The 25,350-nt window shown below is 45.4% G+C and overlaps 1 protein-coding gene across 2 annotated transcripts in view; it reads right to left on the bottom strand.

Moving 5' to 3' along the window:
• Positions 1 to 11,672: 11,672 nt before the first annotated feature.
• AKNA (AT-hook transcription factor) overlaps positions 11,673 to 25,350 on the bottom strand; it is a 49,726-nt gene continuing 36,048 nt past the window's right edge. For both annotated transcript variants that reach the window (XM_083158902.1, XM_083158903.1), the window contains exons 19-22: positions 24,563 to 24,664; positions 21,718 to 21,909; positions 20,068 to 20,200; positions 11,673 to 14,857 (exon numbers count right to left, since the gene is read on the bottom strand). In XM_083158902.1, the coding sequence (XP_083015028.1) occupies positions 14,617 to 14,857; positions 20,068 to 20,200; positions 21,718 to 21,909; positions 24,563 to 24,664 (668 nt within the window). In that variant the 3' untranslated portion in view covers positions 11,673 to 14,616. The remainder of the gene's footprint in view (positions 14,858 to 20,067; positions 20,201 to 21,717; positions 21,910 to 24,562; positions 24,665 to 25,350) is intronic.

Here is a 25,350-nt window from a genome sequence, read left to right as displayed (position 1 = left end):
TTTTTTTTTTGATCAAATTCCTGTTGCCTTTGAGCGCTGTTCAGTGACGGACGTTACTGACCAACATCTGTGCTCAATTTTTGGCGCAGGACCTTTTTTTTTTTTCTGCACTACATACACACTACACACTACATACCCCCCCGGGTTGAAATAAAGTTTGTACCCCCCCTACACTATACACGTGTTGAAACATTTCACTACCAGAAACACAAAAATAAAAATGTCATCCCAAATGTCATCCCAGTCATCCAGAAGAATGTATTCAGCGGAGGAGGCATATGCCATGCTTGCCTCTGACTCTGACACAGCCAGTGAGGCAAGCAGGGAATTTGAAGGATTCATCTTAAGCTCCTCTTCCTCCTCTAGTGATGAGGGACCCCCTCAAAGACGCCCCCGTAGAGCAGCTGAGACCCCCCCCAATAATTGATCTCGTATGGACCCCACCACCAGACAATTTTGAGCCCCAGGTTCCTGAGTTTTTGGCCATCCCAGGAATCCAATTTGATTCCACAGGTCTCAGAGAAATTGACTTTTTCAAATTATTTTTCTCTGATGATTTTATAAATTTAATGGTGGACCAAACTAATTTATATGCCCAGCAGTTTATTGCTCAAAACCCCACGTCATCATTTGCTAGGTGGACCCCTGTAGATGCAGTAGAGATGATGACGTTTTGGGGTCTGGTGTTTCATATGGGCATAGTAAAAAAGCCAGAAATTAGGCAATATTGGAGTACAGATGTTCTGTACAGCACCCCACTTTACCGTATGGCCATGACCCGGACTCGTTTTGAGTTAATCCTTAAATTTTTGCATTACAACGATAATGCACAGTGCCCACCCAGAGATGATCCCACCTTTGACCGGCTATTCAAAGTCAGGCCGGTCATTGATCATTTCAGTGCCAAATTTCCAGAGATGTACATCCCAGATAAATTCATTTGCATAGACGAGTCCCTTATACATTTTAAAGGAAGGGTTAAATTCCGCCAGTACCTTCCCAATAAGAGGGCAAGGTATGGCATAAAAATGTATAAGCTGTGTGAAAGCACCTCAGGGTACACCCACAGGTTTAGGGTATATGAAGGGAAGGATTCAAGAATTGAACCGCCAGAATGCCCCCCCTCCCTCGTAGGTGTTAGTGGAAAAATTGTCTGGGATTTAGTGCACCCCTTCCTGGATAAAGGTTATCACCTCTATGTGGATAACTTTTACACTAGCATCCCCCTGTTTAAGGCCCTTGGTTCAAGAGGTACAGCAGCTTGCGGTACTGTGCGCAAGAACCAAAGAGGCCTCCCAAAAACGCACATTGCCCAAGTAATGAGAAGGGGTGAAAGCAGGGCACAGTCCACCGAAAATATGTTGTTGGTCAAATATAAGGACAAGAGGGATGTCCTTATACTGACAACAATTCACGGAGACAGTACCACCTCCGTCCCTGTACGAGGTACCAGTACCCACACCTCAAAACCTAATTGTATCCTGGATTACAATAAGTACATGGGCGGAGTGGATCTTTCAGATCAGGTACTGAAGCCGTACAGTGCCCTGCGGAAAACAAAAATCTGGTACAAGAAGCTGGCCGTGTATATCATCCAGATGGCACTGTATAACGCTTACGTGCTATTCCGTTCTACCAGCCAGAGGGGGACATTTATGCACTTTCAAGAGGAAGTCATAAAGAGCCTAATATTTGGGAACCAGCAGGCAGAGGGCCCCAGTACTTCTAGTACTGGCCCCCGTATTGTACCAGGGCAGCATTTTCCTGATGAAATCCCCTCCACTGGAAAAAAGGGCAGGACACAAAAAAGGTGCAAAGTTTGCTATAAAAAGGGAATAAGAAAGCAAACTATTTTCCAGTGTGACACTTGCCCCGACAAACCCGGCCTATGTATAAAGGAGTGTTTTAAAATATACCACACATCTATGGATTATTAGGTTCATCATTTCACCGTGCTCCGGGGGTCTTGCTAATGCCACATAGCACCCACCATTCATTCCACCAGAATCTGAGCCGCAAAATCCAAAAATCACTCCTTCCCTTCTGAGTCCTGCCATGCACCCAACTGGTATTTTTTGGTCACATGTGAGGCATTGCCGTACTCGGGAGAAATTGGGGCACAGATTTTGGTGTGCTTTTTCTCCTTCATACCTTATGAAAATGAAAAATTTTGAGCCAGAACTGCATTTTTGTGTAAAAAAATGTAATTTTTCATTTGCACAGCCCAGTTGTATCAAAATTGGTGAAACCCCTGGGGGTTTGAAATGTACACTTTACCCCTAGATGAATTCCCTGAGGGGTGTAGTTTGCAAAATGGGGTCACTTGTGGGGGGGTTCCACTGTATTGGTGCTTTGGGGGTCTTGCTAATGCGACATAGCACCCACCAAAATTCCACCAGAATCTGTGCTGCAAAATCCAAATATCACTCCTTCCCTTCTGAGTCCTGCCATTTTTTGGTCACACATGAAGCATTGCCGTACTCGGGAGAAATTGGGGCACAGATTTTGGGGTGCTTTTTCTCCTTCATACCTTATGAAAATGAAAAATTTTGAGCCAGAACTGCATTTTTGTGTAAAAAATTTAATTTTTCATTTTCACTGCCCAGTTGTACCACAATTGGTGAAACCCCTGGGGGTTTGAAATGTACATTATACCCCTAGATGAATTCCCAGAGGGGTGTAGTTTGCAAAATGGGGTCACTTGTGGGGGGCTTCCACTGTATTGGTGCTTTGGGGGTCTTGCTAATGCGACATAGCACCCACCAAAATTCCACCAGAATCTGAGCTGCAAAATACAAAAATCACTCCTTCCCTTCTGAGTCCTGCCATGCACCCAAATGGTATTTTTTGGTCACATGTGAGGCATTGCCGTACTCGGGAGAAATTGGGGCACAGATTTTGGGGTGCTTTGTCTCCTTCATTCCTTGTGAAAATGAAAAATTTTGAGCCAGAACTGCATTTTTGTGTAAAAAATTTAATTTTTCATTTTCACTGCCCAGTTGTACCACAATTGGTGAAACCCCTGGGGGTTTGAAATGTACATTATACCCCTGGATGAATTCCCTGAGGGGTGTAGTTTGCAAAATGGGGTCACTTGTGGGGGGGTTCCTAACTTTTAGCATCTTATGGTGCCTAGAAACCTACATGGTGCCTAAAAAATAATCTCATAAAAAGGAGGCTCCAAAATCAAGTAGGTGCTCCTTCTATTATGAAGCCTGTGGTTTGGTCAACGTGCACACTAGGGCCACATATAGGATATTTATGAAAACAAAAGAATTGGGGGAATCAATTTTTAGTCACATTTCTCTAGTAAAATGTACTGTGTTCCTTAGAAAAATGTATTAAAATTGCAAATCTGCAAAAAAAATGAAATTTTGAAATTTCACCTACACTTTGTTTTAATTCCTGTGAAACACCTAAAGGGTTAACAAACTTCCAAAATGCTGTTTTGAATACTGTGAGGGGTGCAGTTTTTGAAATGGCATCATTTATGGGGGTGTCTCACATACAAGTCCCTCAAAGTCTCATCAGAACTGAACTGGTCCCTAAAAAAATCAGTGTTTGAAATTTTCTTGAAAATTTGAGAATTTGCTATTCATATTTTAAGCCTCCTAGTGTCCAAAAAATTTAAAAGGAAGTTGAAATAATGATGGAAACATAAAGTAGACATATGGTCTATGTTAGTTATTAACTATTTTGAGTGGTATGATTATTTGTCTCACAAGCAGAAAATTTAACATTTTGCAAATTGCTAAATTTTCCATTTTTTTGCGACATTTTGGTATTTTTCACAAAAAAACACAGACTGTATCGACCCAAATTTACCACTAACTTGAAGTACAATGTGTCACGAGAAAACAATCTCAAAATCACTGGGATAAGTAAAAGCAAAAAAAAGTTATCCCCACTTAAGTGATACATGTCAGATTTGAAAAAAAGGGCTCTGTCAGGAAGGCAAAAACTGGCTGTGTCAGGAAGGGGCTAGGGACCCGGTGGAGGATCTATCTTATGCAAAAGACCAGCGCCATATCCAAGGGTGTCAGTCTGGACCTTGACCCATTGTTTAAAGTTAAGAGCCATTTTTTCCATCTTGACTTGGCATACGTAGATCATCTGTTTGGTATCCCCATTTTTATGATTTCAGTATATTGTGTTTTTATGATTTTGGAGTAATACAATTATTTTAAGCAACCCCTATTCCTCCCTTTTTTCGGTATTGGATTGGTGTACGAGAACTGTGATCCCAAAGAACGGGAAACCCGCAAAGAAACTGAGATAGGAGTGATACAGCTGGTGGAGTTGTAAGTTGGGTACGCCACTGTTTGACATTCTCACCACTGGGTGACCTTTTGGTGATTACAGCAGGTCCTTTTTACGTGAGTACAGTACACTATTAACCACATGTCCTCTTGCACAGATAGAAAGATACCTTTATAAGAGGAATCCACTCCACCAAGGTGTGAGTACGGTACGCCGCCAACTACTAATTTTCAGCACGCCTCTATCATTTACTTTCGAACTTTCTCCACTTGAACATTTTGTACACACTACACCATATTTTCCATCTTCTCTCTTTTTCCATGTATGAATGACCGAGAGAAGAAAAGATTGTGACATCTATTTCCTGGAACCCCTGTCAGGACCATTTTCCTCCTAGTCTTTGGTACTGTTTTCCACTGTAATGACTTTAATGACTGTGAGCGCTGTGTGATACATATGAAGACTTTTTCTGTGTTTATAGTGCAATTTAAGATTTGGTGACCTTCCCTTAACTGTATATATAGCAGCTCATGTGTGCGTAATTAGAGGTACTTTCTCTATTCTGGACCCAATGCATGTTGACCTAAATAGGGTCAACTTGGCGACTACATCCACTCCATATCCATAGGCACCATTTCTCCAAGATTTTGTTTTCTCCTATTAACCAGAACTAATTCCTTCACATAAAATGAATGAAACATTGTAAATAAGCCTCTACATGTACCATTGCCTGAATGTTCTAGCCTAGTTTAATTTTTTCTGAGTGCTGTGTGAGGACGATGTGCATTGCGTATACAGGTTACATATGTGTGCATTGTGTATACAGGTTACATACTGTATGTGTGCATTGCGTATACAGGTTACATACTGTATGTGTGCATTGTGTATACAGGTTACATATGTGTGCATTGTGAATACATGTTACATACTGTATGTGTGCATTGTGTATACAGGTTACATACTGTATGTGTGCATTGTGAATACATGTTACATACTGTACAGGTTACATACTGTATGTGTGCATTGCGTATACAGGTTACATATGTGTACATTGTGTATACAGGTTACATACTGTATGTGTGCATTGTGTATACAGGTTACATATGTGTGCATTGTGTATACAGGTTACATACTGTATGTGTGCATTGCATATACAGGTTACATATGTGTGCATTGTGTATACAGGTTACATACTGTATGTGTGCATTGTGTATACAGGTTACATGTGTGTGCATTGCGTATACAGGTTACATATGTGTACATTGTGTATATAGGTTACATACTGTATGTGTGCATTGTGTATACAGGTTACATATGTGTGAATTGTGTATACAGGTTACATATGTGTACATTGTGTATACAGGTTACATACTGTATGTGTGCATTGTGTATACAGGTTACATATGTGTGCATTGTGTATACAGGTTACATACTGTATGTGTGCATTGTGTATACAGGTTACATATGTGTACATTGTGTATACAGGTTACATACTGTATGTGTGCATTGTGTATACAGGTTACATATGTGTGCATTGTGTATACAGGTTACATACTGTATGTGTGCATTGTGTATACAGGTTACATATGTGTACATTGTGTATACAGGTTACATACTGTATGTGTGCATTGTGTATACAGGTTACATATGTGTACATTGTGTATACAGGTTACATACTGTATGTGTGCATTGTGTATACAGGTTACATATGTGTGCATTGTGTATACAGGTTACATATGTGTACATTGTGTATATAGGTTACATACTGTATGTGTGCATTGTGTATACAGGTTACATATGTGTACATTGTGTATACAGGTTACATACTGTATGTGTGCATTGCGTATACAGGTTACATATGTGTACATTGTGTATATAGGTTACATACTGTATGTGTGCATTGTGTATACAGGTTACATATGTGTGAATTGTGTATACAGGTTACATATGTGTACATTGTGTATACAGGTTACATACTGTATGTGTGCATTGTGTATACAGGTTACATATGTGTGCATTGTGTATACAGGTTACATACTGTATGTGTGCATTGTGTATACAGGTTACATATGTGTACATTGTGTATACAGGTTACATACTGTATGTGTGCATTGTGTATACAGGTTACATATGTGTACATTGTGTATACAGGTTACATACTGTATGTGTGCATTGTGTATACAGGTTACATATGTGTGCATTGTGTATACAGGTTACATATGTGTACACTGTGTATATAGGTTACATACTGTATGTGTGCATTGTGTATACAGGTTATATATGTGTACATTGTGTATACAGGTTACATACTGTATGTGTGCATTGTGTATACAGGTTACATATGTGTACATTGTGTATATAGGTTACATACTGTATGTGTGCATTGTGTATACAGGTTACATATGTGTACATTGTGTATACAGGTTACATACTGTATGTGTGCATTGTGTATACAGGTTACATATGTGTACATTGTGTATACAGGTTACATACTGTATGTGTGCATTGTGTATACAGGTTACATATGTGTACATTGTGTATACAGGTTACATACTGTATGTGTGCATTGTGTATACAGGTTACATATGTGTGCATTGTGTATACAGGTTACATATGTGTACATTGTGTATATAGGTTACATACTGTATGTGTGCATTGTGTATACAGGTTACATATGTGTACATTGTGTATACAGGTTACATATGTGTACATTGTGTACACAGGTTACATATGTGTACATTGTGTATACAGGTTACATACTGTATGTGTGAATTGTGTATACAGGTTACATATGTGTGCATTGTGTATACAGGTTACATACTGTATGTGTGCATTGTGTATACAGGTTACATACTGTATGTGTGCATTGTGTATACAGGTTACATACTGTATGTGTGCATTGTGTATACAGGTTACATATGTGTGCATTGTGTATACAGGTTACATATGTGTACATTGTGTATACAGGTTACATACTGTATGTGTGCATTGTGTATACAGGTTACATATGTGTACATTGTGTATATAGGTTACATACTGTATGTGTGCATTGTGTATACAGGTTACATATGTGTACATTGTGTATACAGGTTACATACTGTATGTGTGCATTGTGTATACAGGTTACATATGTGTACATTGTGTATACAGGTTACATACTGTTTGTGTGCATTGTGTATACAGGTTACATACTGTTTGTGTGCATTGTGTATACAGGTTACATAGGTGTACATTGTGTATACAGGTTACATATGTGTGCATTGTGTATACAGGTTACATATGTGTGCATTGTGTATACAGGTTACATATGCTGGGCGCTAGTCGTCTTATGATGTGTACACACGGTACTTTTTGCCTTCCAATGTTGACGATATAGTCAACATCGGATCGGAATCGGATGCAGATCACAAGGGTTTTAACCCTTGTGAACCCGATCCGATTCCGATGCGCGTTCACATATCGCAAGGCAGAAAGTCTTGTCTGCCATGACTATATAGTGCAGATCTGCACTATATAGTCAGACTTGTATGCAAATTGGATGTGCCTTCAGATACTATTTACGATCCGATCTGATCGGATCGTGGATAGTATCTGAAGGCACATCTGACCGTGTGTACACACCATTACTCTCTGATTTATGAAGAAAGTACATAAAGCATAGAGGAAGGTCCTGATTCCTAGATGGATGCTAATGAATACACTGTATTTGAGCCATTATATAAATTGCCGCAGGAAACACCCTGTGTAAATAAATGTCTCTAGTCAATTCCTGTGATCCGCTGCTGTGTCCAAGGCCTTGTCATCAGATCATGTGTGCGAGTCATAACCCAAGGGTTCTCAGGATGGCTGGTGTCTTCAGGCTGCTGGAGCCAAAGTAGCAACATCCGTAGATGCCACAGGTAAGAACGAACTAGCATGACTCCATTTCCACTGCATCGTAATCCCAGGATTTCCCATTTTCACTGAACTTTGTGAAACTTTGGCAAGGCCAGCAAAACCTATGGATGTCTTCCTCCCTGATGTTCAGGAGCTTATACTTTCTTCAACAGATCACATGGCAGCTCTGTAATTGTCCTACTCTGCACACTGTGCCCATCCAGGCAGATCCTGTCTACTCTCTGCCCTACTCTACACACTGTGCCCATCCAGGCAGTTCCTGTCTCCTCTCTACCCTACTCTGCACACTGTCTCCTGTCTCCTTTCTGCCCTACTCTGCACACTGTGCCCATCCAGGCAGATCCTGTCTACTCTCTGCCCTACTCTACACACTGTGCCCATCCAGGCAGTTCCTGTCTCCTCTCTACCCTACTCTGCACACTGTGCCCATCCAGGAAGATCCTGTCTCCTCTCTGCCCTACTCTCCACACTGTGCCCATCCAGGCAGATCCTGTCTCCTCTCTGCCCTACTCTGCACACTGTGCCCATTCAGGAAGATCCTGTCTCCTCTCTGCCCTACTCTGCACACTGTGCCCATTCAGGAAGATCCTGTCTCCTCTCTACCCTACTCTGCACACTGTGCCCATCCAGTCAGATCCTGTCTCCTCTCTGCCCTACTCTGCACACTGTGCCCATCCAGGAAGATCCTGTCTCCTCTCTGCCCTACTCTGCACACTGTGCCCATCTAGGCAGATCCTGTCTCCTCTCTGCCCTACTCTGCACACTGTGCCCATCCAGATCCTGTCTCCTCTCTGCCCTACTCTGCACACTGTGCCCATCCAGGCAGATCCTGTCTCCTCTCTGCACACTGTGCCCATCCTGGTAGATTCTGTCTCCTCTCTGCCCTACTCTGCACACTGTGCCCATCCAGGCAGATCCTGTCTCCTCTCTGCCCTGCTCTGCACACTGTGCCCATCCAGGCAGATCCTGTCTCCTCTCTGCCCTACTCTGCACACTGTGCCCATCCAGGCAGATCCTGTCTCCTCTCTGTCCTACTATGCACACTGTGCCTATCCAACAAGATCCTGTCTCCTCTCTGCCCTACTCTGCACACTGTGCCCATTCAGGAAGATCCTGTCTCCTCTCTACCCTACTCTGCACACTGTGCCCATCCAGGCAGATCCTGTCTCCTCTCTGCCCTACTCTGCACACTGTGCCCATCCAGGCAGATCCTGTCTCCTCTCTGCCCTACTCTGCACACTGTGCCCATCCAGGCAGATCCTGTCTCCTCTCTGCCCTACTCTGCACACCGTGCCCATCCAGGCAGATCCAGTCTCCTCTCTGCCCTACTCTGCACACCGTGCCCATCCAGGCAGATCCTGTCTCCTCTCTGCCCTACTCTGCACACCGTGCCCATTCAGGAAGATACTGTCTCCTCTCTGCCCTACTCTGCACACTGTGCCCATCCAGGCAGATCCTGTCTCCTCTCTGCCCTACTCTGCACACCGTGCCCATCCAGGCAGATCCTGTCTCCTCTCTGCCCTACTCTGCACACCGTGCCCATCCAGGCAGATCCTGTCTCCTCTCTGCCCTACTCTGCACACCGTGCCCATCCAGGCAGATCCTGTCTCCTCTCTGCCCTACTCTGCACACCGTGCCCATCCAGGCAGATCCTGTCTCCTCTCTGCCCTACTCTGCACACCGTGCCCTTCCAGGCAGATCCTGTCTCCTCTCTGCCCTACTCTGCACACTGTGCCCATGCAGGCAGATCCTGTCTACTCTCTGCCCTACTCTGCACACTGTGCCAATCCAGGAAGATCCTGTCTACTCTCTGCCCTACTGTGCACACTGTGCCCATCCAGGAAGATCCTGTCTCCTCTATTCCCTACTCTGCACACTGTGCCCATCCAGGCAGATCCTGTCTACTCTCTGCCCTACTCTGCACACTGTGCCCATCCAGGAAGATCCTGTCTACTCTCTGCCCTACTCTGCACACTGTGCCCATCCAGGCAGATCCTGTCTCCTCTCTGCCCTACTTTGCACACTGTGCCCATCTAGAAAGATCCTGTCTACTCTCTGCCCTACTCTGCATACTGTGCCCATCCAGGAAGATCCTGTCTACTCTCTGCCCTACTCTTCATACTGTGCCCATCCAGGGAGTCCCTCTCTGCACTGTGCACATCCAGGCAGATCCAGTCTACTCTCTGCCCTACTCTGTCCATCCAGGCAGATCCTGTCTCTTCTCTGCATACTGTGCCTATCCAGGCAGATCCTGTCTCCTCTCTGCCCTACTCTGCCCATTCAGGAAGATCCTGTCTCCTCTCTGCCATACTCTGCACACTGTGCCCATCCAGGCAGATCCTGTCTCCTCTCTGCCCTACTCTGCACACTGTGCCCATCCAGGCAGATCCTGTGTCCTCTCTGCCCTACTCTGCACACTGTGCCCATCCAGGCAGATCCTGTCTCCTCTCTGCCCTACTCTGCACACTGTGCCCATCCAGGCAGATCCTGTCTCCTCTCTGCCCTACTCTGCACACTGTGCCCATCCATGCAAATCCTGTCTCCTCTCTGCTCTACTCAGCACACTGTGCCCATCCTGACAGATCCTGTCTCCTCTCTGCCCTAATCTGCACACTGTGCCAATCCAGGCAGATCCTGTCTCCTCTCTGCCCTTCTCTGCACACTGTGCCCATCCTGGCAGATCATGTCTACTCTGCCCTACTCTGCACACTGTGCCCATCCAGGAAGATCCTGTCTACTCTCTGCCCTACTCTTCATACTGTGCCCATCCAGGGAGTCCCTCTCTGCACTGTGCACATCCAGGCAGATCCAGTCTACTCTCTGCCCTACTCTGTCCATCCAGGCAGATCCTGTATCCTCTCTGCCCTACTCTGCACACTGTGCCCATCCAGGCAGATCCTGTCTACTCTCTGCCCTACTCTGCACACTGTGCCCACCCAGGCAGATCCTGACTCCTCTCTGCCCTACTCTGCACACTGTGCCCATCCAGGCAGCCACCCCTCCACACACTGTGCCCATCCAGGCAGATCCTGTCTACTCTCTGCCCTACTCTTCATACTGTGCCCATCCAGGCAGTCCCTCTCTGCCCTACTCTGTACATTGTGCCAATCCAGACAGTCCCTCTCTGCATACTGTGCCCATCCAGCAATCCCTCTCTGCCCTCCTCTGCACTCTGTGCCTGTCCAGCAGGCCCTCTCTGCCTCATGTGTAAACGTCACTCACTATTTACCCACTAAAACCCTGCTCGAGACCCAGGTAAAATTTTGTAGCTGTTTACACTGTCCCGAGTCGACACAGCAAAAACCTGGGTTTTTAGGTCGGTGGAAAAGGGGGCCAACAGTGTACACCAGCTGAATGCCTGTGGCCAGACCCCAGTTGTTTATTTGGTACAGATAGGATATCTTCATCCAGGTAAACGTTATCAAACAAAAAACTGTTACATGGATGATTATGAAGTAACGACACTGTACACTATTTTTTTGTTAATTATTTTAATGTATAAAAAATTTCGACGTGAAAAAATAGATTTGTACAAAGCTTCTTTTGACAAAAACATGAGATCAATGCTAACACCCCAAAATGCCTCACACATACAGACAGCTCGATCTTGTACCGTTGTTGTACATGTAAAATACTAATAAAAACATCATTAAAACATAAATCACTGAGCTGTTTATAAACCGTCATCCTAACAGCAAATGTTCTTCACAGCAGATTATTCATAAATAACTTGGAAATAACAAAGACCTTTTAATGGAATATGCCACTAGCTAATTGTGACTCAGTATTAACGAGCTGCTTATTCACATTAGCAGTCGCCATGGCAGCGCAACTTCATTTGCGCTCACTATATGACAGTCATCCCGCAACTACACATAAAGGAATGGAAGTTCTGGATTGGGACCAGAGGTTGGGACATAATATTCCCTGTCATGTCGCAGGAGCAAAGCTGGGTACACATTAGACCACACTGCAAACCATACAATGTCATTCATGATTTCCCTTGAACTCCTGGACATCTGATATAGGGGATGCCCATGAAATGCTGGCATTGGTGCGACCCTGGCCCGCAGCCCCATGCCCGCACTGCTCAGTGCGAATCCGTTCGCCAAGAGAGCCTGCACATGCGCATAAATCATTATTCGCATGCGCAGAAACAAAACATCTCTCCCCCGTGCGAACGTGCGGGGAAGCAATAGAATCAGAATGACCCCCATAGTGTGTATAATATATCGTCAGTAGTCACATCCTGTTGTGTAGCTGTCGTTGAAGATATATTCTAACGATACAGTGATTACACACTGGACGATATATACAAAAAATATCGTTATGACTGGTCATTATCTAATGGGGCTAATTCAGCATGGATTGATAATGTGATTTTCCAACCATTCCCAGAAAACCTCAGGTTACCACCCCCAAACGCTGGCTTCCTGTCACTCAATCTGCATCCGCATTGTGTTTAAGATCCTTGCGCATTGTCTGTTGCTACTTCCCCTCGCGCATGTGCAATGCAGACTTTAACCATGTGCAGTCATTCCATAATCCCTCGATTCGCGAATTCTCTATTTAGCCATCTATGCTGAATTAGCCCCAATGTGTACGCAGCTTCAGAGCACTTTCTCAGACAAGCAAACACACATAAATACTTCCTAACTGTCATTTCGTACCAAAACTCTGGATACAAAAATATAAATATTTAAAAAGGAAACACACACCTTCTATTTACCTGTGTAATATGTAACCTGCGCTGGTGTGAAAACATTCTGCTACATATTACAATGTCTATGGTACAACAGTCACTAAGAGGTATCAGGGTCATTAGTAGCAGAATTGTACCTTCCTATGTGATCCAGCAATATAAGTGAGGAGCAGCAGAATCCTCATCCTTCCAGTATAATAAGGTACCAGGGACTGTGCCAGCGGCTGTTCGGACCCACTTATTCGAATTAGGTTACATCCCTAAGATTATCTCTATACAAACCTACTGTGTACTAGCCTCTGATACAAAATAAATAGTATGTTTGGCAATTATTATTTAGTAAGTTCATAATTGTCCTTTAATTATATTTTTAACTGTAATATTATTATAATTATTATTATTATCAATAAGGAAGAACTGCTTACACTTAGTGGGAGTCTGGTGGGTTCATCTTTTTGGACCCTATTCCTGGTTTTATTGTTGTTCCTGGAACAAAGAGGGTGATTTAGACCCGCTCGTAGCGGAACGATTTCTGTCCCCCCCTCTGATGGTGGGTGGTCTGCGCATACATGAATATGCGCATGCGCAAACCCCCTGTGCGAATGCCTTCACACTCGCCGAGCGTTCGATCGGTGGGCCAGATGCACTTAGCGTCAAAAGTGATAAAATGGAGAGTAAAAACAGCCAGCCAATCAGCTTCTAACACAGTCCGTGACATGTCAGATTGGCTGGTTGTTTATCACTCTCCATTTTATCACTTTTGAAGCTTAGTGCATCTGGCCCAGTGAGGTGAGCGGGAGGCAGGGGGAGGATGCAGGGGAACGCCCAGCATTTTATGGGCGTGCCCACGTGTTGATGCCAGCTTGACATCAGCACCCACCCTGAATTCAGCGTTGAAATGGAAAGTCAGTCCAGGTTAATGTTTCATTACGAAAATAGGAGGGTGGGGACGTTTGCTGCCGCCGTGTTTACCTGCTTGCTAGGCAGTGAATATTATATGCTGCCTAGCGAGCAGTTCTGAATCAGGCCCCAAATTCCCTTTTCAGAATGTAGCAGCAGCCAGGGGACATATAACTGGACTGGTGCAGCCAGTACTGACTGAGGGCCGTCTTAGCAGCATTGTAGGCCCTAGGTAAAGCAATGCATTGGTGCCCCTTAACCACCAATACATGGGAATACATTTATAGAACAACAATATAGCTGCGGTTCTGCACCTTCTCTCTACATGCTTGTGTCTGGCTGTCAGCACTGTGATTGGATAATAGCTCCAGCCATCTACCAATCCGCATACTTTACTGGCTGGTCGAGAGGCCGGTAGACAATGATGCTCCTCAGCCTCAGTCAGGGCGGCTGGACAGCCTTCTCTCCCTGTCTCTCAGGAAGCTCCAGAGATAACAGTTTGGAAAGGACATGCCCCCATGGCCTAGCCTGGCGCTGCTCAAAGGCCCTAGAATTGTAGGGCGGCTGCCTAGTTCCCCCTTCATGTTAAGATGGCCCAGTACTGACCTGAGAAACTGTATGCAGTATAAGGTGGCAGAACTTGGGTGATTACGGGATGAGTCAAGGGAAGAGAATTCCAAAGGGCGCTACCCCCTGGCACGGATTTCCTAAAACTCTATTTTGTGTTGTTCATCTTTCATGAATATGTAATGAATAGGTAGCACAGTATTATCTCTACATGGAAGCAGGCCATGGAGATGAATCACACACATCATTTGGGTCACAGCCAGAATAAATGCTACATAGACTTGTCCAATCTAGAAAAGACAAGAGCCCCGTAGATTGCGCTGTGTGCTGAGATCTATAGTGAGTGACCGGCACATCCGTCTGCTGGTTACTTTTAGTTCCTTGGCTGCTTCTAGTGCTCGATTCAATGGCCAGCTTAGGTCCTCCAGCTCTAGGATGTCTGGTTTAGGGGGAGATGTCACGGTATAAGGAGGCCGCAGCTCAGCTACCTTATATCCAAAGGGAACATAGAGACTGGGCGAGGCACCATATCTACAAGGAGAGGTGGAGAACATAAGTATGCAGGCATTTTATGAGTGCAAAGTGAGACATTCTTTTGGAAATATGTAGGAAAATACAAAGGGACGCACGGTCCTGCACACACACACACACCTCCCCCCCCCCCCCAACCACATCACTGGACCCAGACGTTTAGGGACCAATTCTAGTTTGTACAGATGTTTTTGGCAACAAAGCGATTATCAGCAGACTGTGCCATCATGTATCTGCCGCCAGCTGCAGTATGTACAGCAGCATAGCATCTGCATAGCTACTGGCGTGTCCAGTCTGCGTAGCCACAGGGCTACCCTAGCAGTTCATGGACCTCATTCTGGTTGAAACGCAGCAGTATGAACTACGCAGCTCTGCATGTCTTTTTAAGCCCATCCGCCGCTCGCTTTACTGCCCCCCCCCCCATCGCAGGGCAAATTCGTCCGCGCGGCTGCGAATGGATGTTTTGCATAAACATCCATCGCAGCCTTGGGGGCGAGACACGCATCATTCGATGATGTGGTGATTACACACAAAACTAAGACACTCTCAGGTGTCTTTAGCTTTGCGTGTGACCTGTACAAGGACAGGACGGGCAGCTGACATCCGGTGATGAAAAACATTGCGCTTCCGTGCAAATTCGCATGTGAGCGCATCAATCAGAATCACCCCCTATGTTCCTCCCTATTCCAACCTATAGGCGGCATATGTGTATGTAGTTGTTGGGGACTTTTTGATGGCTCCGACCCCTTAATTTGTGAACATTTGAATATGAGAAAGATGGTTAGAATTGTATGAAAGATGGCCTGTATTGCAACTTGAGTTATAGGTGAAATGTGTTAAATAGAGAGCATATGATTTGGAAGGGGGTGTGTATTGTTTTGTTTAATTAAAAAGCGGTTACAGAGTAAGATATACATTGATAGTGTGGATGGTACAGTGACATTTGTGGGTGTGGGGGGGGGGCTGTGTGTGCATGTTGTTTAGGTGTGTGTGTGTGTGCAATAGTATAGTAGGGTGTTTTCGAGTCAGCGGCTCCCCACTGGCGGAGGTCACGACACAGGAAAACAGGAGGCTGGGTAGTGATAGGGGTGTGTGGACATAAGGGGGACTAAAGAGGAGGGTGGGAGATACTGTGCAGCTTCTGCCAGTGGGTGAGGGTCCAGTGTGGCAGTACAGGAGTACAGGATGGTGGCCCTGAGTCAGTGTCTCCTCCTACTGGGTGGGAGTTAGGGTACATGAGAGCAGGAGGCTGGGCTATGAGGCATGATAGGGGCATGTGGGCAAAACAGCGTCAGCGACTCCCCAGTGGTGGAAGTTATGGTTCAGGAGAGCAGGAAGCTGGGTAGTGATAGGGGTGTGTGAGTATACGGGGGACTAAAGAGGGGCTTAGGGGTGCCGTGAATTGTGGGAGGGGCGTGGGGGGGTGCCGTGAATCAAGGGAGGGAGGGGGCGCAGGTGTCCGTGGATCGCGGGAGAGGGCGGGGGTCCGCAAAGCGTGGGAGGGGGCGTGAATTGCGGGAGGGGGGTGTGTGCGGGGGGTGACGTGAATCGTGGGAGGGGGCGTGAATCGTGGGGGGGGGTGCGCGGGGGGTCCGTGAATTGCGGGAGGGGGGGGGGGGGCACGGGGCACGATAAATCACCTAGTTGGTTATATATTCTTGTAGAAGGATGGTAGGATGTTGCTGTCATTCAGAATGCATTTACATAAACAGTAATAGTAGCAGTAAAAGATCTGACTTAAAACACCTACAGTAAAACAGAACAGGTGTTATATATTATACAAAGAATTGGTTGATGATGTGTAGGTTGACGTGCACATAGTTGTCACTGTAAAAAAATTGCTACAAGAAAAAATCAACACAGAAAGGTCAACACATGTAAATGTTGACATAAGTGTGGCACTTCACATGAGAATGAATATGAAAACATTCAAAAAAGAAAAATAAATCTTCAAAAACTCATGTCAACCTTTTTCATTGTCGACCATAGCCGTGTCAGTGTTTTGCATGTGCCATTTAATCCTGGGGTTGCCGTGAATCGCGGGGGTGGGGGGAGGAGGTGAGGTGTGTCCGCGAATCACGGAAGGAGGGGTCGTGGGTGGATGCCGTGAATTTCGGGAGGGGGGGTGGTGTGGGGGGGGGGGGGGGGGTGGTGTGGGTGCCGCGAATCGTGGGAGGGGGGGACACGGGGGGTTGCAGTGAATCGTGGGAGGGTGGGTCGCAGGGGCGGGGGGTTGCCGCAATGACAGGGGGGGGGGGGAATCGCAGTAGGGGGGGTCACGGGGGTGGGGGGTACCACGAGGAAGGGGGGGTCGCGGGGTGCCACGAATCGCAGGAGGGGGTGTGTCATGGGGTGGGGCCGCAAATCGCGGGAGTCTCCGCGAATTGGGGGGGGGGGGGGGTGTGTGCTGTGAATCGCGGGAGGGGGGTCGCCGGGGGGTGCCGCGAATCGCCACAAGAAAAAATTAACACAGAAAGGTCAACATATGTAAATGTTGACATAAGTGTGGCACTTCATTGGTGTCCATGTCGACACATAAGAACGAATATGAAAACATTGAAAAAGTGAAAAATAAATCTTCAAAAACTCATGTCAACCTTTTTCATTGTCGACCATAGCCATGTCAGTGTTTTGCATGTGCCATTTAATCGTGGGGTTGCCGTGAATGGGGGGGGGGGGGGGAGGGACACATTGCTCTGTTTCTGGACTTTCTTCTTAATTTATGGATTACCATCACCTGTGCTTAAACACCTTTCTTAATTACCCTGTTTAAAACAGGTGATGACAATCATAAATTAAGATGGAAGTCCACAAACAGAGCATTCTGTCCCTCCTGGAGAGGGTCATGTTGGGAGGTATGGAGGTGTGGGGCGCTCACCTGGTGTGTCTGGTGAGTAGCTGTGTCTTTGCTGTGTAACATGGAGAGGCAGAGGGTGTCTGGCACTGTCTGTGGGCTCACTGGGCTAGTTCTCTGTCGTGTGAGTCAGTCATGTGAGTCAGAGGCTCCACCCAGCGTTACAGCTTCAGGAAAACTTTGAGTGACAGATGTAGCCAAATATATAAGAGATATACCAAACAATAGTGTCTTCAGCGCCCTATTTCTGTAATGTCCATATACCAAATGCAGTAAAATATGCAATAAAACAATAATACAATAATAAAATTGAATTGAATACACTTCCGAAGTAGTTCTTTTGAAGAAATTTTTCTTTTTATTTTGAAAACGTGATCAAATACCCAACGCGTTTCGCCTCGATAAGAAGCTTCATCAGGGGTTTGTGATCTTTTTATTAAGAATGTAATGTTTAATACCCTTCAGAGTCAGGTCTTATTAGATAGTAGACGAGATAGGATTTATCTGTGTAGGCCCAATGGTTTTTTTTACCCAGATAGAACCTTATTTGTACATATACATTAAATGGAATAGTAAATTTCTTTCAGAAGAACATCTTTAAAATACGGTGGACTTTCTCCTAGAGCTTAGTAGGAAGCATGTCCAATGTTAAAATTAAATCGCATTAGATCCACAAAATAATTTGATCCATTGGTTTTAGAATTTTCAACCATAAATTTCTGGGGTCATGGACTTTTTTGTGGAAAAAATCCCTCAGGTGTGGGACATGTGTGCTCTCCTAGGGATCCAAGCACAAAAAAGTCCATGACCCCAGAAATTTATGGTTGAAAATTCTAAAACCAATGGATCGAATTATTTTGTGGATCTAATGCGATTTAATTTTAACATTGGACATGCTTCCTACTAAGCTCTAGGAGAAAGTCCACCGTATTTTAAAGATGTTCTTCTGAAAGAAATTTACTATTCCATTTAATGTATATGTACAAATAAGGTTCTATCTGGGTAACAAAAACCATTGGGCCTACACAGATAAATCCTATCTCGTCTACTATCTAATAAGACCTGACTCTGAAGGGTATTAAACATTACATTCTTAATAAAAAGATCACAAACCCCTGATGAAGCTTCTTATCGAGGCGAAACGCGTTGGGGATTTGATCACGTTTTCAAAATAAAAAGAAAAATTTCTTCAAAAGAACTACTTCGGAAGTGTATTCAATTCAATTTTATTATTGTATTATTGTTTTATTGCATATTTTACTGCATTTGGTATATGGACATTACAGAAATAGGGCGCTGAAGACACTATTGTTTGGTATAGAAGGTGTTTACAGTCCCAACTAGTAGGGGATTGAGTGTAAACAGCGACCGATAAAAGTATAAACAAATAGCGCAATTTTAGAGATTTTTGTGTTGAGATATATATATATATATATATATATATATATATATAAAAACTCAGCTGGGTGGGCAAGTGCATACAAACAAGACTAAGGGTCCAATTCATATTCATTCGCTAGTGTACATGCCCATTACCTGCATGCCACCCAGCCTCTTGCCTGCTCCACCCTTTTAGAATGCAGATAAAAAGAAACGCGTCGGTCTGTGTGCCGTGGACAGAGACAGACAGCACCTTGCATTGTGCGGGCATTTGACCATCAGGAGCCAGGACCAGTGACTATCACCCGGGGTATCATTAATCCTACGCTCCATTTGAACTGTTATATTGTATCAGTTCACACACCCTCTGGTAATTTGCTGCTATCTCCCCAATACCACGGATTTGTTGTTGTGATGATTATGTGTTTATTTAAACTGGATGTTTTAGTATGTGTTTTTTAATGATGAAATAAATTGTCCTTCACTATATTATTTCTCTTTCCATTTCGGCAAATCAACATGGCATTGGATATTCTATTACAGTATATCACCCCTGAGCCGACCCAGCGCTAGCTAAGTGAAATTTTAGATCTATTTGCTTCTGTTTGTTCTTTTGGTGAAGGTTATTGTGAAACTTCACGTTCTAAATACGCACTAGGCCAGCTGCTTAAAGCGCATTTTCGAATGGGCTGCTTCGGCTGCAGCCCGTAGAAGCTAACTCACGGTCCCGCAGACTACACAATGTAGCTGACAGGCACTGGGATCCACGCCTGTGCATTATCAGCCTAGATACTGTGCATGCGCACACCCCAGGTTCTATGGGCTGCTTCAGCAGCAGACCATAAATGCCAAAGGGGCAGCCCCGGAGGGAGAAAACACCTTGGGTGACTGGCAGGTCAGATAAGATCTTATAAGACTTAGAAATGTATTTTGAAATCATTTTTCTGTATAAACACAGACAAGATAGATAACTCACATTACTGGAGGGCTGTAAGGGACAATGGGTGTCTGTATGTAGCCTGCGGAAGCAGTGTTGCCCATGACTCTGTGCCTGCACTGCGGATTCCTCCTGCGTCTGTGGTGTCTGGTAGATGCTCCGTGAGAAATTCCTGTGAAGACAAAACTAGTCAGACACAGATCTCCTCATAAAGACGTGAATGTGAAATAAGTGACAGGCAGAAGAACGGCTTCTCAGGATCTGCAATGCACTCATCAAGAAAACCTCTGTCAGGTTCTATTCAGCTACCATGTATGTGAGGTGTGATTCAAGATGCAGAACATTGACTGAGGGTATCAATTATGAAGGGACAGTACAGTACCAGAGCACTGGGTGACGTGTCTGACTGCATACATCCCAACTGTCCCGCTTTTCACGGGACTGTCTTGTTTTTTTGGGACTTTGGGGTAGTTGGGAGTCGCCCCTGTCAACCATGATTAGTGCTTTGCGCAGCTCTCAGAGCTGCTAGCCATGCCCCCACAGCGGTGAAAAAGGGGGTGTAGCCTCATGGGAGGGTTGCAAGTATAGGCCATGCCCATCCTGCTAGGCCATGCCCCCAAAATTTTGGGCACGTACCTTTGGTACACGCGTTGTCCCTCTTTCTCTTCTACTAAGGTTGGGAGGTATGTGACTGTGGGGAGGACTGTTCCTTATAACTGTCGGATTGGGACAGGCATGTACTGTACTATGGGCCTGAGTCATGTTTGTAAGTAAAGCAAAAAAGCAAATAAATGTATATTTTTTCTATGCAGGGTAAATATTTGCTGCTTTTGCATGTAGCAGGAGGCAAACATTGCCATCCACCACCTGGCCGAATACCCCACGCGCCGAATACCTCCCCACCCCTGATTCCCCTCAGTACCATGTGAGGGGATGTGTAGGAGAACACTTTGCATGCATCCGCTAGCAGGAGAAATCCTGTGATGTCAGCGCCCACCCCAGGAAGGCGTCAGCCCGCCTGTGTACCCATGAGGACGCCAATAAAATGCTGGGCGTTCTCATGGGCAAGCCCCTTTTTTTCCCCCGGCCCCTCCTCCCCACAGCAAACAACACAACGAGTGTGTAACATGCGCAAACCTCGACCAGGGCCGGATTACGCCTTCGGGGGACCCGGGTTACTTTAGACAGGGGGGGCCTGTTTTGTCCCTTACTCTGTAGGAGCCCTGACATGCTCAGCACTGCCTCTGACTAAGGACCCTCCCATGACGAGGCCGCTGCTGCTGTCCTCAATGGGCCTGAGGAGCATATGATGAGCTCCACCAAGCAGAGCTCAGCACAAGCCGCTCAGCCTCTGACCTCTTGTGAAAGATCTAACGAGACTTAGTCAACTCCCAGTAATGCACTGCACACTTGTACAGTCAGTGTGCCTTGGCTCCTGATGCCCAGCACCATTAATCATTGTCACATTGGCAGAAGCTGCAGCACTACCTCATTCCCATGCACAAAACCTTTAGCAAAAAAATAAATAAAATACATGCCAACCACAGGGGGCCCCTAGATACTGTAGAGGGGGGCCCAGGGGTACTGACCCCCTGTGCCCCCCCCCTCCCCCTTAATCCAGCCCTACGAGCAGTTCTGAATCAGCCCCAATATTTGTATCTGTGATCCTGCAGCATATCAGACACTCACCAGCCCTGGGTGTATTATCAGAGTCATTGTTCCCATGGCAAACCGGACATGCTGCATGTACATCAGAGTCATTGTTCCCATGGCTAACCGGACATGCTGCATGTACATCAGAGTCATTGTTCCCATGGCAGAGCGGACAGGCTGCATGTACGGGGAAGGTACTTGCTTCTTTCTTTGATGTTTTCCAGGACACTGCAGAGCACACAGTTATGGAACAGGTTACCAACAGATAACATGGGGCAGATGGCAAGGCATCCTATCATATTGTAATGAGGGCCAACATCTGCCGACATGCTCAGCAGGGCTTCTGTCACTTTCCTCTCGCTCTCAAACTCATTACCAGTACTAAGGGGGAGATTTATCAAAGCTTGGACAGAGACAGAACAAACAAATCAGCTCCTAACTGTCATTTGTCACACACAGGGCCTGATTTGGAAAAATATGCAACAGCCCCTAGAATTGTGGGGCCCTAAGGCAGCTGCCCAGTAAGCCCATTGGTAAAGATGGCGTAGACACTTGTTTCTACTAAAATGCGTAAAGATGGCCCTGCCCTGTGCACAGCTACAATTGAGTTCCTAACCATGCACAAAGAGAAAGTCACTCACCATTGATGATTTCCCCCCTTTTTGCAAGCACAGAGTAAGTGTAGACTTACTCAGTGCTGTGGGGAGAAGGACGGCGCTGATTACGTCAGCGGCCCTCCCTCCCAACAGCTTGGGAACGCCTGTGTTTTTTCCGGGACACTCCCAGAAAACACAGGGTTACCGCCCCCAAACACCAGCAGGGTGTTAATCCTGTTGGCTGCCTTCATACAGACGGCTCTCACATGTGCACAGCATACCGTGCACATTCACAGACATCAAATAAATGGTCGTGTTACGAATTCACAGCACAGTAAACATGTCTGAACCGTGCCCTAAGTTTCTTTTTCCTACAGATGCCTCCTGTGGTATTAGTCCAAATCTTTTAATCAGGCACACAGCTTTTAACATGGCACCTGGGGAGATGATTGGTCAGTAGTTTATCTGTCTCCACTTTATCTCTCTCCAAACTTTGATACATCTCCTAAGCCTCACCTCTATCATTTCAGTGTTATCAGTGGTGCTTATCACAGCTTCCTGTGGCAAATGTTTAGGAAACCATCACAATATATAGTATATACTAACTGCCTATTCCTATTCACTTCTGTGATTCATGGTTTGCACAGAAGTCTGCCAAATCTGCAGCTGCAATGCCTGCATGCTGCCAGCCCAGATATACACATCTACACCACTGCACAGCCGCTATAACTGTGATTGGTTACATAGCAGTCAGCGCATATGATTGGTTACATCAGTGCACACTTGCGCCATCCCTATCCTTACATAGTACATAAGATCCATCTAAAAGCAGATGGATCTCTGATTGTGCACAAATCTGTTGCATGTAAATGTGAATGCTGGTATCACCCCTTTCCCTGGTGTACAAGCGTGCCCCACTTTCAGTGTCTCGTAATACTGCCATAGACATTGCACCAGTCCTATGGCAGGAGCAGTTTTTCCATATAACGTTGGCTTCTTATGACTGTGTCATGGAAACCTTTTTGCTGATCCATATTGGGATCCCCCTTTAATCAGCTGAATCAAGAGTATAATTGAAACTAGGGGCCTTGATAAGTTTTCTGCTCATCTAGGGAACACCAGGATCCAGGCAGGTCACAGTTCAGGAACTGTGCCGGAGTACAGAACAGGACCTGAAAGGATAATACCATGTAACTGATCATGGAGAACTCATCCTTGGGAGACCCTGATCCGAGGACCGTGGTGCTGGAATCCACTACGGGACCTCAGGAGTATATGCCCAAAGGAAACTCAGAACCGGAGTAAGCCAAAACTCAGAAATGAAAACAGAAACAAGGAACTCAGGACTGTACACTGAAATACAGGAGCACAGAGGGAACTATACTAAGGGTTGTGTCTAGATCCACTTCTGTTTTGTGGGTGGAATGTGATGTTAGGTGAGGGCGGAAGTTGTTAGATGCCTTCACAGCGTTTTGTATTTTATGTGTATTTTACGTACAGTAGGTGTAGGTTATTTTATTGCAGCAGGATTGTACCCTTGTGTGCTCGCTTTGCTCGCCACGCTTCGGGCACGGTGGTTTGCTCTGCTCGCCACAGATTTCTGTCCCCCCTCAAGGTATACGTGGAACCAGTGCATGATGGGAAAACTTGCAAAACAGAAGTGGATCTTGCAGCAACCCTATACTAAGAGAAGGTAGTGAATGTTCTGGCAATTTGCTGTAGCTGGGTTAAATAGGGTGCACAGAGTCAACTAAATAATATCATGTTAACTTAGCTTCTAGAATCTGGTTGGACTAGGAGAGTCACATGACAGAATCCAATATGGCCAAACCCATGGAGTCAGACTGTTCACAACAGTGGCACAAGACTCAGGAGTACCACAGGCAGCCAAAAGGAGCACAGATGGCAGTGAGGTGATGCCACAGTACCAGATAATAGGGTTTAGATCTCATTGGGTAACTGACACATCCGCCATACTCCAATTACTGGATCAGGACATTTTTGGCGTGTACTACCGGCATCCCCATCCAGCCAGGAATTCCAATCATTTTCTGACACCACCTGATACCAATCACAACAGCATCTGTGTAATGTATGTGCCACAGGTGTGAATAAATGTTCGCACATGTAGTTTCAAAGAAATCATTCCGGACAGATTGTGGGTGAGCCCCAGTATGGATTGATGATCCTTGCACCTTTCCTTACTTGTTTTCCTCTAATTAGTTTATAGAATGTAACCGTACATTAAGGTATGTCATTGTATGTAATAGGGGATATTCTCCTACCAGGACGCCCTCGCTCTGCTCCCCGGCACCTCTGACAGAGTGCGACAGTGTCCTGTTCATTGCGACTTGGGGAAAGGGATCCTGGAAGTTGGTATCGAGACCCTAACGGAAAGAAATGGATAGATTAGAGAAGACTCACATTTAGGGCTGTAAGTAACAGGGTCCCGGGTCAGGGATGTGGTGTGATTGTGGCAGGTCTGATGTTAAATATAAAGAGGGAATCAGTTATAAGGGGTGTGGGTCATAGGGCTGACACTACGAAGGTCGACATACATTAGGTTGACCACTAAAGGTCGACAGGGCTTAGGTCAACACATGATATAGGTCGACATGGCACAAGCATTGGGTCGACAATGGGAAGGTCGACATTGAGTTTTTTCATGTTTTTTTGTCCCGAATTTCGACATACAGTAAGTCAACATGGACACCTCTAAGTGTACCGCGTCCCCTCGCGTGGCTCTCTGCGCTCGCAATGCTTTGGGCGCGGCACTATTATATTCTCCATGTACGGCCTAGTGGATGGTAGGGTATGAAATACCGCCTGTTGGCAGGAGTTGGCTCAAAAACAGTGAAAAACCCATGTCAACCTTTTGACTGTCGACCTTCCCATTGTCAATATAATGCTTGTGTCGACCTTCCGACCCTGACCACCTTAGCCATGTTGATCTATTTCATGTGGTCGACCTAATGTATGTCGTCCTTCATAGTGTAGACCTAGATACCGTATCCCGTTATAAAGCTGGCTTTGCCTTCAATTTAGATATACAAACTATATTAATAATAATAAC

The sequence above is a fragment of the Crinia signifera genome, chromosome 9 (genome assembly GCF_055691185.1).
Source record: "Crinia signifera chromosome 9, ASM5569118v1, whole genome shotgun sequence".
Taxonomy (NCBI): Eukaryota; Metazoa; Chordata; class Amphibia; order Anura; family Myobatrachidae; genus Crinia; species Crinia signifera.
This window is presented reverse-complemented; position numbering and strand designations above follow the sequence as displayed.